This window comes from Chanos chanos, chromosome 11 (genome assembly GCF_902362185.1).
Source record: "Chanos chanos chromosome 11, fChaCha1.1, whole genome shotgun sequence".
NCBI classification, from domain to species: Eukaryota; Metazoa; Chordata; class Actinopteri; order Gonorynchiformes; family Chanidae; genus Chanos; species Chanos chanos.
The window spans coordinates 119,960-137,500 of NC_044505.1; the positions used below are offsets into that span (position 1 = coordinate 119,960).

General features: G+C 41.5%; 1 protein-coding gene across 1 annotated transcript in view; it reads left to right on the plus strand.

The window, feature by feature from the left end:
* The first annotated feature begins 385 nt into the window (after nucleotides 1–385).
* The window catches only part of herc3 (HECT and RLD domain containing E3 ubiquitin protein ligase 3), a 32,648-nt gene continuing 15,492 nt past the window's right edge, over nucleotides 386–17,541 (plus strand). The window contains exons 1-20 of the mRNA XM_030787682.1: nucleotides 386–425; nucleotides 1,712–2,078; nucleotides 3,088–3,247; nucleotides 3,585–3,661; nucleotides 3,772–3,993; nucleotides 4,948–5,039; nucleotides 5,534–5,664; nucleotides 6,076–6,233; nucleotides 6,814–6,881; nucleotides 7,428–7,552; nucleotides 7,755–7,814; nucleotides 9,145–9,256; nucleotides 10,116–10,305; nucleotides 12,272–12,435; nucleotides 12,708–12,821; nucleotides 13,403–13,426; nucleotides 13,534–13,623; nucleotides 14,019–14,189; nucleotides 14,539–14,682; nucleotides 16,358–16,524. Of these exons, the coding sequence (XP_030643542.1) occupies nucleotides 1,853–2,078; nucleotides 3,088–3,247; nucleotides 3,585–3,661; nucleotides 3,772–3,993; nucleotides 4,948–5,039; nucleotides 5,534–5,664; nucleotides 6,076–6,233; nucleotides 6,814–6,881; nucleotides 7,428–7,552; nucleotides 7,755–7,814; nucleotides 9,145–9,256; nucleotides 10,116–10,305; nucleotides 12,272–12,435; nucleotides 12,708–12,821; nucleotides 13,403–13,426; nucleotides 13,534–13,623; nucleotides 14,019–14,189; nucleotides 14,539–14,682; nucleotides 16,358–16,524 (2,495 nt within the window). The 5' untranslated portion in view covers nucleotides 386–425; nucleotides 1,712–1,852. The remainder of the gene's footprint in view (nucleotides 426–1,711; nucleotides 2,079–3,087; nucleotides 3,248–3,584; nucleotides 3,662–3,771; nucleotides 3,994–4,947; nucleotides 5,040–5,533; nucleotides 5,665–6,075; nucleotides 6,234–6,813; nucleotides 6,882–7,427; nucleotides 7,553–7,754; nucleotides 7,815–9,144; nucleotides 9,257–10,115; nucleotides 10,306–12,271; nucleotides 12,436–12,707; nucleotides 12,822–13,402; nucleotides 13,427–13,533; nucleotides 13,624–14,018; nucleotides 14,190–14,538; nucleotides 14,683–16,357; nucleotides 16,525–17,541) is intronic.

Here is a 17,541-nt window from a genome sequence, read left to right on the forward strand (position 1 = left end):
GGATTGCATGTGTTTGGATGGAATAGAACTGTTGTATCATAATTGGAATAGTCTAACAATGTCAGCTAAAGATTATGTAATTTTACTCAATAATATGATTTGGACATTAAATTACTACTAAAGGCATTGTGGATTCAAATCAAAATCGTGATTTAAATCTGGAATGGGAATGAATGAGTACAAAAACAGAATAAATTATTGTATGAAAATGCGCCGTTTATATACGTATATATCATGCCTCATTTATAGAATGATTTTTTTCTATCACTAAAAAAAGGCTGCTTTAATTTCCATGTCAACGCGTTACTCACGTGACAACACAGTCACGTGATTGGTGACGCCCAGTAATCATCTCAGTCGTAACTTCCTTGTTATTGTTAAAACGTATCCGTCAGCATAGACACTGGGAAAACCAACATGTCCAGGTAATAAATAAAGTCATTTTTAGACAAGAATGTGTCTTAAATGCAGGTAGATGTTAGGGATTGAAGAAGACATCCTTTCTGTTTCTCGTTAAAAAGCCCGGAAACTAGCTCGCTAGCTGTCTGTTCATTCTCCCATTTCAAATACTCCATGCAAGTTACGCTTAAAGTCTCGCTACTGAACCATCTTTCACGATTTCATAGCAGTTGAGTATATTTCCTAAATTGCGTGTGGTTGGATATTTCGGCATTTTTGAAATTATTTACTCGCTAGCCTTAGTGGCTGCACAGTACAACAGACTACTGTAAGGGGTGTTTTCACGATAGGCCAGCTTTGTTATAGGCTACAAGTCAACTATGGCAAACCCTTTGCAAAGGTAGTGAACACAGCTCGCTAAGTGATGTTTTAAGTGGACTTGAAGTAAAATAGAGAGGAGCCTTATTTTGAATGAACGACAGCTGTTCAAAATACTTAAATAAACCCGTCAAGCCCGTCTTTGGTGTCTTGAATAGTATGCCCAGTCTTTCATCATTCCCTGTTAGTGTGTTTAACACATTTTGGCATCTGTTTCTATTAACTGTTATTCAGATGAATAGACTGTGAGTTGATTTGCATTGTAAAAATTTAAAAACCTGTACGCTGCAATGCTGCATGGCAGGCAGAAGTCAATTACACAACGATTTTTACTTTATTTTATTTTTACTGTAACACATAACATATCGTACAAGATAGTGGAAATACTTGGAACTTTTGTGTTTATGGATCTGTTCACCCCATCACCTGCACATCCATGACTCTAAACCTTTTCGTATATGGAGGTGAATGGCAGGTCAGTAGGAATGAGTAATTGCATTACTTTGCAGGTAGTTACAGATTGCCACATGTGATCAGCAGCTGGTTTGTTCTTGTAGATGTCTCAGTCAGATGATGTCTTTGTGGGGCACCCTGTTACTTTGTTCTCAAGGAGGTTACTAAATGACACTTTTTTAGTCCTTAGACATGGTGTCCCGCTCTCATCCTGACTGAAGTGTAGCTAGTGGATTGTGAAGAGACAGAGCGGTTAGGAGCGGCTTATGCAGGGATTAGAGGAGCTGGAGTTTTATTTAAGCACGTCAGAGAAGCTTGCTTATCTCTGTCTGTGGCATTGCGTCACACCTTCCCACCCATCTGAATTCTCTGTTACAGTAAAGTCTCAAAGTCTATTTGGGTGGTATCTTCTCTTTCTTCTTTTTCAAGTTTCCTTCCTGTCTTCCTCTCTAAGGTCATTCTTCCACGTTTTCCTTTTCAGGCTTGTCGTTCAGACTTAAGGACGAAGACTGGATGGCATAGTCTGAGTCACTGCATCTCTCTCTCAGTCCATCCATCCCTCTCTCCTTCCATTCCTCTCTCTCTCTCTCTCTCTCTGTCTCTCTGTCTCTCTGTTGGAGTCATGATGCTGTGTTGGGGAAGTACAGCAGCAGGCCAGCTGGGCATTGGAGACATGAAGGGACCAGTGTATGAGCCACGTTGCAGCTGCATATTCAGTGGAAGGGGTCTCAAAGAGGTGGCCTGTGGTGGGCAGCATTCACTGTTTCTCTTACATGATGGGAGTGTCTACACATGTGGTTCCAACAGTTTTGGGCAGCTGGGCCATGAAAAGGCAGGATCCACACCAGGTAAAACAAACAGATTTATAAGTCAAGGCTTTGTGGCAGCTTACTCTTTCTCTATCCAGATTCACTTTGACAGTTTCATTCATGTGCATGGTGAATTATGTTTGGATTTAGGTAGGCCTAAATGTCTGAGGCATTACACAGCTGCAGTGATAATGATATTAACCTCTCTGATTTTTGACATTCATCTCAATGCAGCTAATCCCAGACGGGAGCCCACTAATCAATCAGCCCCATTTACAAGTTTCAGTGAAGTCATTTTTTGTTGTTGTTGTTGGTGTGAGCAGAATATGGTGCTAAAATAATTTTAGTCCTTCCTAAGCACTCTTTGTCAAGGTGACAGATGATTATTTGCACCTCGAAATTCATTCGCTCATGTTGTTTAAGACCCAGAGCTTCCTCCCCTAACTAAGCAATGTTTGCTTTCAGTTCCAACTGTGTTCTTCCCATGACGATGTCAGATGGCACTTTACCTAGCAACAATTACAAAAGGAAGTTTACACAGCTGATTGGATGATTAAAGCAAAACAGGAAGTGGATGCATGTGACTTGTCTAGTAATTGATGTGAGAGTGCTGTACACCCAGAAACTAACTGCATGTTTGTTTGTTTGTCTGTTTTTTACAACAGGGATAGATACAAAGAGGCTCGTGTTCTAGCTGCATTACATATGGCTTCCTTTTTTAAAGCTGTTTTTAAATCTGAGGTTAAACTGAGGTTTTATTTTAAACTGAAGGTAATTCAGCTTGTGTTTCTCTGACTAGAAACCAGTATTGGATGTTGGGAGCAAAGTTAACAGACCATATTTTAAGCTGTGGCCTGCTATGGAATCAGTAGGCATGCTGTAAATTGTCAGTGGTTTAAACAACAACAACAATAATAATGATAATAATAAAAATAGCAGTAATAATAATAATAGTAATAATAACAAGGGGGTTGAAAACACTAAAAGCGCACACACACACACACACACACACACAGTGTGTCTTCACTAGTGTCTGTGCACCCTGCAGAGCTAGTGGGGGCGCTGGATGCTCAGAAGATCCTGGATGTGGCATGTGGAGGAGCACACTCTTTGGCACTGAGTGAGCAGGGCCAGGTGTTTGCCTGGGGAGCCGGGGAGGTGGGGCAGCTAGGCCTCGGCACTGTGGAGGAGGCAGTCAGAGTACCCAGGTAAATGAAGTTAAAGCGAAATGGCAAGAATACTGTTTTGTCATTGGTTTCATAGTGTTAATCTTTTAAGTGATGATACGAATGATCCAAAAAATTCTGATACAGTGGAGTTCTTTGGCTGATACATCGTTGTTTCTCCAGATGTACGGAGCAGACTTGTGTTAGTGTCAGCCTGTAAAGGTTGCTCATCAGTCACAGAGTAATGTTTTGGTTTTTCACTCCTGTGTCTGCTGTGAAAACACAATATTGTGGTGATGTTTTGTGGTATTTTGCTGTTTTCCACGGCTTGTGGCTGAGGTCTGGTCCTGTGAATCTAACTCATCTTTATTTCTGTTAGATTGATTAAAAAGCTTTGTGAGCATCGAATCTCTCAAGTCATGTGTGGCAACCAGCACTGTATAGCACTTTCTAAAGGTGAGAATGGTCTTATATAGTCATCTCAAAGCCAACTGGAGCCTCTCTTCCCATCACATTTGTGTTCAGTGGAAAATATTCTGCTTTATTCTCTGTTCTCTCCCATTCAGATGGCCAGTTGTTCACATGGGGACAGAACTCTAGCGGCCAGTTGGGCTTGGGGAAGGATGAGCCCAGCACGCTTTCCCCACAGCCCCTGAAATCTCTGTCAGGCATCCCCCTGGCTCAGATCAGTGCCGGAGGAGACCACAGCTTTGCCCTGTCTCTCTCTGGAGCTGTTTTTGGCTGGGGCAAGAACAGTGCTGGGCAGTTAGGCCTTAACGACCAGCAAGGTAAAAGACAAGCAGCCAAATCAAACTGTCTCAGATCTGATAAAGCCCAGTTCTCTCAGCTGAATCTGGTGGTGATTCGTAATTATGCTGCAGCCTTTGTGTTTTAAATTAGACTGAGCTTTACATTCTGAAGGGGGTGGTCTCCTGTCGGTGTTGTAGATTTGTCATCAGATTCTTCTGCCAAATGGTCCAGGATACAGTGTACTGTGTTATACTTTATACAAATGGTCCAGGATACAGTGTACTGTGTTATACTTTATACAAATGGTCCAGGATACAGTGTACTGTGTTATACTTTATACAAATGGTCCAGGATACAGTGTACTGTGTTATACTTTATACAAATGGTCCAGGATACAGTGTACTGTGTTATACTTTATACAAATGGTCCAGGATACAGTGTACTGTATTATACTTTATACAAATGGTCCAGGATACAGTGTACTGTATTATACTTTATACAAATGGTCCAGGATACAGTGTACTGTGTTATACTTTATACAAATGGTCCAGGATACAGTGTACTGTGTTATACTTTATACAAATGGTCCAGGATACAGTGTACTGTGTTATACTTTATACAAATGGTCCAGGATACAGTGTACTGTGTTATACTTTATACAAATGGTCCAGGATACAGTGTACTGTGTTATACTTTATACAAATGGTCCAGGATACAGTGTACTGTGTTATACTTTTCTATGTTTTTCCTCATTTCTTTCTGACTTCCAAAATATTCATTTGCTCAGATGAGGGAATGTTTAACCTTGGCAGGCTCATTGTCACATTCCTGTGCACAGCAGTTGTTTTTCAAGACCAGAGATCTAACAGTAAACACAAATGAAGAAACCTTGAACTAAGCTGTGTTTCTGCTGTGTGACAGCAACTGACCCTGACCCTAACCCTGACCCTGGGCTTTTACAGCAACTCAGCTGTGTTTCTGTCATCCCACAGACCGGGCTGTCCCATGTCATATTAAATTCCTTCGATCACAGAAAGTGGTTTACATCAGCTGTGGGGAGGAGCACACTGCAGCCCTGACAAAGGTAGAAGATGGATTTTCTTCCTGTTTAGTGGTTGTGTAGAGCAGTCCTCCCTCATGCAGTTAGGACTGCGGAATCTCTGACCATCTTCCGCAGGAAACTGAAAACCCACCTCTTCAGAACCCACCTGTCCCCCACTGCCTGAACCTGCCTTTCCTTAAAAAAAAAAAGAATAAAAAGCTTGTCTTGTATCTGTGTTGGCAAAGTATTCCAGGGGTGCAATACGAAGGGGTAAATTGACACTCAGTCTTATTGTGATCTCTGCTCATGAGGTATTAGAAATCCGACTGATGCACTGATTGTAAGTCGCTTTGGCTAAAAGCATCTGCCAAATAACTAAATTGTAAATTGAATACTTTATACTATATATATACTTATCACAGGATCCTAATTCACAGTGTCAGCATGTATGACTTAACGCTTATGACTGTGTTGAGACAGTGACTGTGTTGAGACACGGGTCCTTAGACTTCATGTGTGTGTGTATGTTTGGACAGGATGGGGGGTTGTTTACTTTTGGTAATGGCTCACGAGGACAGCTGGGTCATGACTCCACCAACAACGAGACTTTGCCTCGAAGAGTCATGGAACTGATGGGAAGTGAAGTGTCGCAAATTGCCTGTGGAAGGTGCAGCGTCATCCTCCTTTCGCTGATCTCTTTAACCATCACACTGATATGGCAATTGGGATTGGGGGGGGGGGGGGGGGGGGGGGGGGGGGTGAAATATTGAAATAGCGTATGTTTTTGTTGCAAGTAAATACTTATTTTCTATCCTTATAAATTCTTTAAAGTAATAAAAGCAAAACATTTTCCAAAAGTTTCACTCACAGGAGCAAATCAGAAGTGAAAATGACAGAAAATGTCAAATGTAAGACATAGTTATAAGTTATGATTATAAGGGCATTTGGGTCAAATCATTTAGATATTAGTGGTTTTTTTCCCCCAATTGTAGGCCATATTACTGCGACTCTGTTTAGATTGCCATGTGCTTGAGCTGAGTAAAGAGCAGTGTTCTGACTATATGTTTTGCGTTCTTAGACACCACACCTTGGCATTTGTGCCATCATCCGGCCTTGTCTATGCCTTTGGCTGCAATGTCCAAGGTCAGTTGGGGACAGGGACAGGGATTGACTCCAAGTGCCCCTTACCCATCAAAAGCATCCTGACCTCCAATCCAAGGAATCTCCAATCCACAGGTAACACAGCATAACTCTTGGCTGGCTGCAACTCACAATTATATGACAAGGAAACTTGTAACATGACTATAATGTTAAACAAATGACAATTACAGACAGCACTGGTGTGAGATGCAGATTGGTCTTAGTCATGCAGTTCCAGATTACACTGAATCTTGGTCTACCAGACCTGGTCCAGTACTGATTTATTATTTATCAACTGGGCTTGATTGTAGACTGGGTCTGGACTTGGTGTGCACACCAAAGACTAATGGGAAGAGGCGAGTCATTAAGGCAGGTGGTCAGTGTTGAGAGACAGTTTCAATGCTAGTACTTAATATGCACAATTGGTCCTTTCATTTACATACCATTTATATGCCAAAGTGGGGAATGACTTGCAACAAATGTGTTCATTGTGATGAAACTGTAGCTGATTTCCTTTGTGAAATTTATACAGAGATGCAGTACATATCTGTGGTGTATGTCTGCATTTAAAAGAACAACTGCACATGGACATCCAGTCATGCAGTTTTTACCTATTTAAAAATCAGTTTGCCTTTATATGTGTACTCACCCAACAGTGTTGGTCTCTCTCACGCAGATCATTACACCGTTAAAAAAATCCACAGTGGGGGAGACCACAGCTTCCTGTTGTTCTCAGATAATGAGGTAAACCACATCGCTCTGTTCAGTGCAAGGCTAATTCTGTGCTCACACACATACACGTACTACAAACACAGAAATCATTCAGAAATCTGAATATATTAGTCATATTAGCAATAATGGAAATAAGGTGTAACCCTGAGCATTAACAGTGATTTAATGTGGTTTATAACAGTGGTTTAATGTGGTTTATAACAGTGGTTTATTAAAACTAATAAACATATGGCAAATGAACTCAAGCACTCACATAAATATTAGAAAGGTGAAGTGAAGCCCAATCTCCTGAGAAAATGTTGTGATTACCTTGTCATGAGGACCTGTGCTAACCTGTTATTTGTCTCTGTTTGACACAGACATTGTGTGAAGCTGATACTTTATAACAGATGGACTGCTTTCCACTAGGGTGTGCTATTGATCAAGCAGAGATCTAGTCAGAGTTATACTGTCCAGTTGACACTGCAGTCGAGCTAAGGGCTTGAAGTGGCCCTGTGAGGTCTAATGTAGTACTGATGTTTTGCCTTAAACCCAGCCTTGCTTTGTATCTGTCTATAGAGCTCTTCTTGTCCAGAGGACTTCCGTATTATTAATACCTCCAAAAGCATCTCTCTGATTAATTACGACAGCTTAAATATGTGGAGGATGAAGCTGACAGACACTGCAGACTCCAACATTACAAAGTGAGCAATGCTTCACATATCCAGTTTAAAACAACGAGGTTGTGAATTACAGTGCATGCCAGTTATCAAACCCAGTTTGATCATTTAATATTCTAACTGATAGAGGTCTTTTAAATCACGTTTTACTATTACCTTTTTATTGGACAGTTTATGTTCAAGGGCAGTTTGTTTACATTTATGTGTCTGTCTTATCTCTCACTAGTGACATTATCCCCCTGCTGTCCTCTCCTGCGTGTTGGAATGCCAGCTTCTTGGACCAAAGGTGAGTCGTCAGGTCACATGACCGTTATTTGCGATCTGTTGCCCATCGTCATCTGTGTCACAACATGTCGAACACAGAGGAGACTGTTGGCATGGACACACACTCCTGATTTGTTTTGTGTCTGAGAGAATACAGGGCCTCTTTACACTGAATCATGATGGGGGTGTTTATCTCAGCTGAAAGAATGATATTATGCTCACTCAAAACAGCAGGCCACATAATCTGGACTAATGCAACATCAGAAATGTGCGATTATTTGATTATATAAGGAGCAACTGGAGTCATTCACTTTTCAAACATGACATTATGTGTGGGAGGGAAAATCCAGGCAGAATATGGTCTCTTAGACATTTAGTTGAGTGGTCATTATCTGTCAGTGGAGGGTCAGGCAGAATATGGTCTCTTAGACATTTAGTTGAGTGGTCATTATCTGTCAGTGGTGGGTCAGGCAGAATATGGTCTCTTAGACATTTAGTTGAGTGGTCATTATCTGTCAGTGGTGGGTCAGGCAGAATATGGTCTCTTAGACATTTAGTTGAGTGGTCATTATCTGTCAGTGGTGGGTCAGGCAGAATGTGGTCTCTTAGACATTTAGTTGAGTGGTCATTATCTGTCAGTGGTGGGTCAGGCAGAATGTGGTCTCTTAGACATTTAGTTGAGTGGTCATTATCTGTCAGTGGTGGGTCAGGCAGAGTAGAGGATTGGCACATGGTTCAGCACTCAGTGGCACACTGTAGAACCTCTTTAATCGGCTGGTTTTGGGACTGGGGGCCACTTGCCCAGTGCAGGTCTCGTGGTAAATGCCTTTGGCCTCACATCCAATGCAGCTGTATGACTGAGGCCTTGGTCATGGTATTGGAGTTAAAACCAAGCTGAGTGAATTTGCTGCGTGTATGGTTTGCTATTTGTTCTGTAAACAGGCCTGTGCTGACCTTCATGCCCGTGAGTGCCCCGTCTCCATGGCGTCAGACTGAATCAGAGTGTGTGACATTGTGTCCTCAGTGGTTGGGTGAAGCATGGGATCTAGCAAGGAATCAGAGGCTGTGTTTGTATGCGCCGTGTGATCCCGGTTCATCCTTTCAGACTGAGAGTGGGGCTGAAAAGGGATGGAGAGAGCAGGCAGAGGGGTCTCACCCTCCATGCGCAGGGTGGTGTGGAATGTCCTGGACCTGGGCACATTTACCTCATGCTAGTCTTATGCATTCCTTCACATAGTTGTGGCACAACAGGAGAGAAATAAGAACTAGTGAATTTAAAGTGTGTTGGTCTTGTGTAAATGGTTCTCCTCTGGACAGCTTTGGTCTCTCTAGCCTCCTCTTGTCTCTCACAGTGACGATGGCCATTTTAAAACCAACCCCAAAGTCCCAGGCATCGACCTCAACTCTGTCCGCCTTCTCTTTGAGACCCTGATGAAACCAGCATTCTCACGGCTTCTTGAGCAGGTAATCACAGTCTCATCTGTTTATGTTTATGTTTGTGTATCCTCTCCTCTATCTTTCCACAAAGCTACATACTGGGGAGGCTTTTTAAAATCTCTCCCACACCACACCTTTCCCAGACAGCTCCACATTTGTTTTGGTCCAACCTGGGCCGTGTTACTGCACAGATATGACCGTGCAGTTGTTTTCATCCTGCACTTGTTTTGACTGTAGGGCAGCATTTTGACCGAGTCAGACGCAGCCCTGGGTGGTTGGTTTGGACACCACTGCTCATCTTTGCTAATGTCTCCCTGGTTGTTGGCAGCAGTAGGGCTTCAGTTGGGGCTTTAGTTCAAGCCCACAGGGTTCAAGGCCTCTTCCCAGAGTGAGATGATGAGTCACTGTGTATGAAACCGATCCTGCTAGTCATAGGCTATATGTGGGAACTGCATGTTAAAAACTAAGCACATGAGGGATTTACTGTATGCTCCCTCTGCCCTTTGGTATTCAGGCTGGGCTCCAAACCAGTGTTCCCATCAGCAGAGAATGTTGCTTATTTTAGTGTGAAAACATAATTAGTGTTTGAAATAAGGTGTTGTGACTGATATGTTACTGCATTAATATGTATTGGTTAATAGGTTACTAGACTGAACCTTTTCCTGTGTAGGTTGACTTTGGCCTTTCAGTATAACCTTTCTGGAGACTGAGGATGGAATTGATGTACCAACATTAATGCTCTGCACCAACCTGTTTTGTGCTTTTAGGGACATTTGTTTGTTTGTTTGTTTTTGCTCATTTTAGAACTCTGCAGGACATTGTATAATCAAGCGCGATCCGGTGTTCATTTTTCTTCTATTTTCTCTCTCTCTCTTTTTTTTTTCAGGCCACAAAAAGTTTTGAGAGTCTGCTGATTCCGCAGCTGCCGTGCTCACCTCCTGACGTTGAAGCCATGAGAATCTACCTGATCCTGTCCGAGTGCCCCGCCCTTCAGGACTCCAAAAACTACATCTCTCTCACAATCCCTCTGGCCATGGCTATTCTACGCCTGGATGCTAACCCCAGCAAAGTGTTAGGTGTGATCCCCGTTTCAGTCGCCACGAAACTTAACTTAACTTAACAAGGCAAACCAATGACCATGTCCTTTCAAACCAATGACCATGTCCTTTCAAACCAATGACCATTTCAAAACAATGACCATGTCCTTTCAAACCAATGACCATTTCAAACCAATGACCATGTCCTTTCAAACCAATGACCATGTCCTTTCAAACCAATGACCATTTCAAAACAATGACCATGTCCTTTCAAACCAATGACCATTTCAAACCAATGACCATGTCCTTTCAAACCAATGACCATGTCCTTTCAAACCAATAACCATTTCAAACCAATGACCATGTCCTTTCAAACCAATGACCATTTCATTTCAAACCAATGACCATTTCAAACCAATGACCATGTCCTTTCAAACCAATGACCATGTCCTTTCAAACCAATGACCATTTCAAAACAATGACCATGTCCTTTCAAACCAATGACCATTTCAAACCAATGACCATGTCCTTTCAAACCAATGACCATGTCCTTTCAAACCAATGACCATGTCCTTTCAAACCAATAACCATTTCAAACCAATGACCATGTCCTTTCAAACCAATGACCATTTCATTTCAAACCAATGACCATTTCAAACCAATGACCATGTCCTTTCAAACCAATGACCATGTCCTTTCAAACCAATGACCATTTCAAAACAATGACCATGTCCTTTCAAACCAATGACCATGTCCTTTCAAACCAATGAGCATTTCAAAACAATGACCATTTCCTTTCAAACCAATGACCATGTCCTTTCAAACCAATGACCATTTCATTTCAAACCAATAACCATTTCAAACCAATGACCATTTCCTTTCAAACCAATGACCATTTCCTTTCAAACCAATGACCATTTCCTTTCAAACCAATGACCATTTCATTTCAAACCAATGACCATGTCCTTTCAAACCAATGACCATGTCCTTTCAAACCAATAACCATTTCAAAACAATGACCATGTCCTTTCAAACCAATGACCATGTCCTTTCAAACCAATGACCATTTCAAAACAATGACCATGTCCTTTCAAACCAATGAGCATTTCAAAACAATGACCATTTCCTTTCAAACCAATGACCATGTCCTTTCAAACCAATGACCATTTCAAACCAATGACCATTTCATTTCAAACCAATGACCATGTCCTTTCAAACCAATGACCATTTCAAAACAATGACCATGTCCTTTCAAACCAATGACCATGTCCTTTCAAACCAATGAGCATTTCAAAACAATGACCATTTCCTTTCAAACCAATGACCATGTCCTTTCAAACCAATGACCATTTCATTTCAAACCAATAACCATTTCAAACCAATGACCATTTCCTTTCAAACCAATGACCATTTCCTTTCAAACCAATGACCATTTCATTTCAAACCAATGACCATGTCCTTTCAAACCAATGACCATGTCCTTTCAAACCAATAACCATTTCAAAACAATGACCATGTCCTTTCAAACCAATGACCATTTCATTTCAAACCAATGACCATTTCAAAACAATGACCATGTCCTTTCAAACCAATGACCATGTCCTTTCAAACCAATGACCATGTCCTTTCAAACCAATGACCATTTCAAAACAATGACCATGTCCTTTCAAACCAATGAGCATTTCAAAACAATGACCATTTCCTTTCAAACCAATGACCATGTCCTTTCAAACCAATGACCATTTCAAACCAATGACCATTTCATTTCAAACCAATGACCATGTCCTTTCAAACCAATGACCATGTCCTTTCAAACCAATGACCATTTCATCTCAAAACACTAACCATTTCATCTCAAAACAATGACCATTTCATCTCAAAAATGCCAATTTGCAGAGTGACAGGAGCCACAGGAATCTAACAAGTTAATATTCCAGAATAATTTCAGACATGTTTGACACTTTATTTTAACCTATAACAAATCCACTTGTTTCTCTTTGTTTAGATAACTGGTGGTCACTGGTAGATTGTGCGGCTTTTTCCAGGCTTGTGGAGATGTACAAAAGCATTGTGGTGTTTCTGCTCACAAGTGGCAAGGCCCTCCTCATCCCTGTCTTTCTGGAGAGTTACATTAGTGCCACACTGAGACTTCTGGAGAAACTGCACAAGGTAAAATATGACACCTCTGTGCTCCCTCTATACTGTGCAAATATGACACGTTGTCACTCCGGAACATGAGAGTAAACGGTTATAAAGCTTATTTGTGATTCTTAGCTTAAAGATTTCCGTGACTGAATTTGAACATGCACTTGCATTACGTTGTCTCACACTCATCCCTTTCATGAACATTTCTGTAACAACAGTATGTATCGTATTTTTGCATAAAGATGTCTTATGTCCCTGCTGTAATGAAACCGACTGGGAACACACTTGAATTTCAGGTGAATTTGAAAGCCCAGCATGTAGAGTACAACTGTTTCTACATTCCCGACATCAGCAGCCTGGTGGACATTCAGGAGGACTACCTCAAATGGTTTCTGAGTAAAGCTGAGATTGTGAGTCTCACCGACATTTCATGTCAGTTCTGTGACGCTGTCTGAGCTGGAAATCTCAGCCACCCCGGTGGAATTTAGCATGTGTGTGTGTGTGTATGTGTGTGTGAGTTTGCGTGTGTGTGTTTCTCTGTGTCTGTGCGTGCTTGTGTGTTTGCATCTGTGTGCCTGCGCCTGTGTGTGTGTGTGTGTGTGTGTGTGTGTGTGTGTGTTAGAGGGTGGGGGAGATTGACTGTGGATAAGGTTAACTTTAATTAGTTGAGGGTTTCCCTCTAATGACATTTCCCTCCTGCAGCCAAGCCCAGCATGCCTCCCGTTATGACCTGTCAGCCTTGGTATACCAGAAGCTTTTATGTATGTGCCCTTTTATGTATGTGCCCTTTTATGTATGCATTCTTTTATGTGTGCGTTGTTGTGCTGTCTTCTTTGGTACTGTGGAGACAGCATTGCCTGGGGGCTCCAGGGTTCCACCAAAGGGCTTCTGACTCATCACTCTTGTGCTTGTCTCTGTTGAGTGTATTACCATAGAAATGGTTTTTGGCAAAGAAAGTATTACAGAGATGTTTCCCTTTGTTTCCCAACAGAAAATGCGATCAGCCCCAGTGCAGGTATTCTGTGATTCACAGTTTTTAAATCCTTTTAAATCTCTATGAATGGTCTTCTTCTCATGACCTGCCACATCTCACTGAAATGATGGAAAGCAACTGTTTTTCAGAGCTCTGTGACTTTATGTGCCTATCCATTCATACTGAACGCACAAGCCAAGACAACCATGTTACAGACAGATGCAGAGCTACAAATGCAAGTAAGTCTGACAGAGACTGAAGTACTTTTTAAAGCAAAAACCTTGCAAGGTTTCCCTGAATCGTTAGTTACAGAGAGGTATGCACAGTGAAAAGAGTCTTCTTGGTAAAACTGATTGTATTTCCTTCCAAAGCAGTTGTAATTTTAAATGAAGGAACAGCTTCGAGAGAGAGAGAGAATGAAGTTTTTAAATCCCTTGGTCTGGAGCGTTTGCTCTTGGTCTTGACTCTAATCCTTCCTCTGAGGACTGGTTTTAACTTTGCACTGGTGCATTTTTTTAGCCAGAGCAAAGAGGCTATTAGAGAAATAGCCAACAGCCGTGTATTAATGGCCATTTTGTGTTTAGCATGTCTCTGGTGGTTTAAGATGGCTGTTTTGTGTCTGGCGTGTCTTAAGATGGCTGTGAGCGGCGCTAACTTGCACAACGTCTTCATGCTTTTGACGCTGGAACCGTTGCTGGCGCGGAACCCTTTCCTTGTGCTGCACGTTCGAAGGGACCACCTGGTCAGTGACGCTCTGCGGGAGCTCACCGTGTACTCTGACTTGGACCTCAAGAAGCCCCTCAAGGTCAGAGATCAGCACTTTTTCTTCTAACCTGGAAATGATGTTTCAGTGAAATAAATAAGATTATGACCGTGGTATATTCATGGCCATGTGCAATCACATCATCTCTGTCCCCATTCACACTGAATTAATCTAAGTTGAACCCAATAGTTCATGATTTTCCCCTTACGTTATTACAGCCGAATAGAATGTCTTCTGCAGTAATGTTAAATTTCCTCTACCACATTGAATATCCTGGTAGCAGGAAAGAACCAAACACTGACGGAGTGCAGATGTTTCAGTGTTGCAGCCCAGGACAGGCTTACCTCATCGTGAAGAGTGTTTAACGCAGCCCTTTGTCTTTCTGATGAAGGTCATCTTTGACGGGGAGGAGGCAGTTGATGCTGGGGGAGTAACTAAGGAGTTCTTCTTACTGCTTCTGAAGGAGCTGATGGATCCTGTCTACGGCATGTTCACCCAGTACTCTGAGTCTAACCTCCTGTGGTTTTCTGACAAGGTGAGTGATGGAGGTATATGACATACTCGAGGGCTGCCCTCTGAAAGTCCACGAGGCCAATCATCTGTCACAGGCCCGTCAGTACACTGAGATTCTTCAAGTCCAGCAGTGTTTTTTTTGTGCATTACAATAGCAGGATACAACAGATAGAATCTTACGGAAATGCACAGGGATAACATTTCAATGAGGAATTATAAACATGCGGAATCATAAATATATCTTTATATTCTAGCAGGGCTAGCTAGCGCAAGAATTCGTTTATCATTCAAAAACATTGAACATGGCAGACCACTCGTAACGGCTAAGTAGCATAGCTGGGCAGCCACTGAAGACCAACGTTTGTTTTTCTTCATAAATATCTCAGATCTTAAACTGCAAGTGTTTAATTTGTTTATTTTTTTGTTTACACTTAAGATTTAGGCATTATGTTGAAAGAGAAATGCAGTGGCCTAAGGAGCCTATCGTGCTGAAGACGAGAAGTTATTATTTCATCGCGGGCAACGCCATGAATTTAGTTTAAACTGTTTCATTTGTTTATTCATTTAGGCTGCAGGTCACGTTGTTTTTATCCTGTGTACAGTGAAATTGGGAAAAAAAAGGGCCATAAGAGCTTGATTTAGACACAAACACATTTCTCATTATTCCTACTAATATTCCTACCTACTGGTAGCCTAGCATTACACTGAATTGCAACAATTCAAATCTTGCATCATATGTGGCTGTGTTTTATTGATTTTTAAATGATCAAAATTATGTCCCCATGACTCTGTTGCATTTGACTATGTTAATGTGGCTGAAATCATCACTGGAACTCATGCCAATGGATTTTCTGATCGCCAGATAGTCTAGTCCTATATGAAGAAAAAAAAAAAAGGAACGCATAGTTGAATCTTCGTATTAAACAGCCAAATTCGATTCAACCGACGACAAAGTTGGGTACAGCCCTAAAATACACAATGTTTACCCGGGAGATTAGTGAAGTGCTTGATCATCTGTATGAGAACTGTCAGACCTGGCGTCATGCTGACAGATAAGTGATCTTAATTAGGGCTATTACTGCTCTATTATATACTGTATAGGTATAACCTATACACTTATATCTAAGTCTTCATAGTAAAGGAACTTTTAAAAGTCATACAAGCACCGACACAAGTCCCTTGGTTCAGTGACACTGTGCTTTGCAATCATGCCTCTTTTAATGTGCATTCAAGGACGTAATGCCTGTTATGCGTTGATCTTCATGGATGAAAATAGCAGTTATGTTTTGAACATCAACATTTCACATGACATGGTCTGCGTTTGAGTTATTTAACCAAGATAAGCTCTTTTTTCCTGGAAGGCTGATGATCGTGCAGGATTAGGCTACTGACATGTCATGACCTTCAGAATATTAATGTTTACAAAACAGGAGCTGAGACTGTGGAAACTCCATTTGACTAGTTTCTTTGAGTTCTGAAACTCACAGCCTTTGGAAATGGTGGTATTCTGTGGCATAGAAATCCTTCCAGCCATTGTTCCATTTGATCAGCGCTCCATTTGCATGGATTGGCCTGTGTTCTTTTAATGAACACATAATCTCAGTTACAGTAGTTCATAACATTACTCAAAGACAAATGTTGAAGTTCAGTTGAAATCTTTCTAAAATAAGGTTATGGTAATCTGTTTGTGGTTACAGTGTTTTGTGGAACATAACTGGTTTCATCTGATTGGGATAATATGTGGTTTGGCCATCTACAACTCCACTGTGGTGGACCTGCATTTTCCCTTGGCCCTCTACAAGAAGCTTCTGAATGTTTCTCCAACTCTGGATGATCTGAAGGAGCTCTCCCCTACAGAGGGCAGGTACTGTATCATATCTGCACTGCTTCACAGCAGAAAAACTCCACAGCTGGATTCTTCTGAGACCTTCAGACTTTGCACTGCTAACACACCAACAGCCTTAACTTTCATCTGGGAGCAGAAATTGTGCTTATGCCACTTGATTCGATAAAAAATAAATTAGTTGCGATCTATTGTATCTTGAATATTAATTTTTGAGATTATGAACTTTGAAAGCATCCAGGAATAAGTAAGGCTTGCTGAGGGATTACATGGCTGACATATTTGTTGCCACACTCTTTTTGCCTCACACATTCACAAGTTTACCTCTGTTCTGAATCAGTTTACCTCTGCACTGAATCAGTTTACCTCTGCACTGAATCAGTTTACCTCTGCACTGAATCACTTTACCTCTGTTCTGAATCACTTTACCTCTGCACTGAATCACTTTACCTCTGTTCTGAATCACTTTACCTCTGCACTGAATCAGTTTACCTCTGCACTGAATCAGTTTACCTCTTCACTGGATCAGTTTACCTATGTTCTGAATCAGTTGACCTCTGCACTGAATCAGTTTACCTCTGCACTGAATCAGTTTACCTCTGCTCTGAATCAGCTTACCTCTGTTCCTTTTCTGTTCTATGTCAGTATAAGCTGTTGAAACACCACCAATATTGTGTTCTAAGAAAACTGGTGCAATTTCAGGGCATTGCAGCATACGACCTGACAGTGTTCAAGTCTGGCTCTGCCAACAGACCAGAAAAAGTTGTCATGTCTGTTAGTTAGGCCCCTTGATTTCGTGGGTTGAGGGAGAGTGGTTTTTGGTCTCAATTCAATCAGGCCATTCAGATAGGGAGTGTGTGGATCATGGACTTTTTTTTCATTGATTCACCCCGGTGAAAAAAGAGAAACGGCCGTTCTTTGAGCCCTTGTTTTACATAAATAGGGTTTTATGTAACTGTAATTGGCTCTGTGTTTATCATTCGGGGTCATTTATGTCTAATTGTTTGTGTTTGTAGATGTCCCAAGGGAAATAATTTA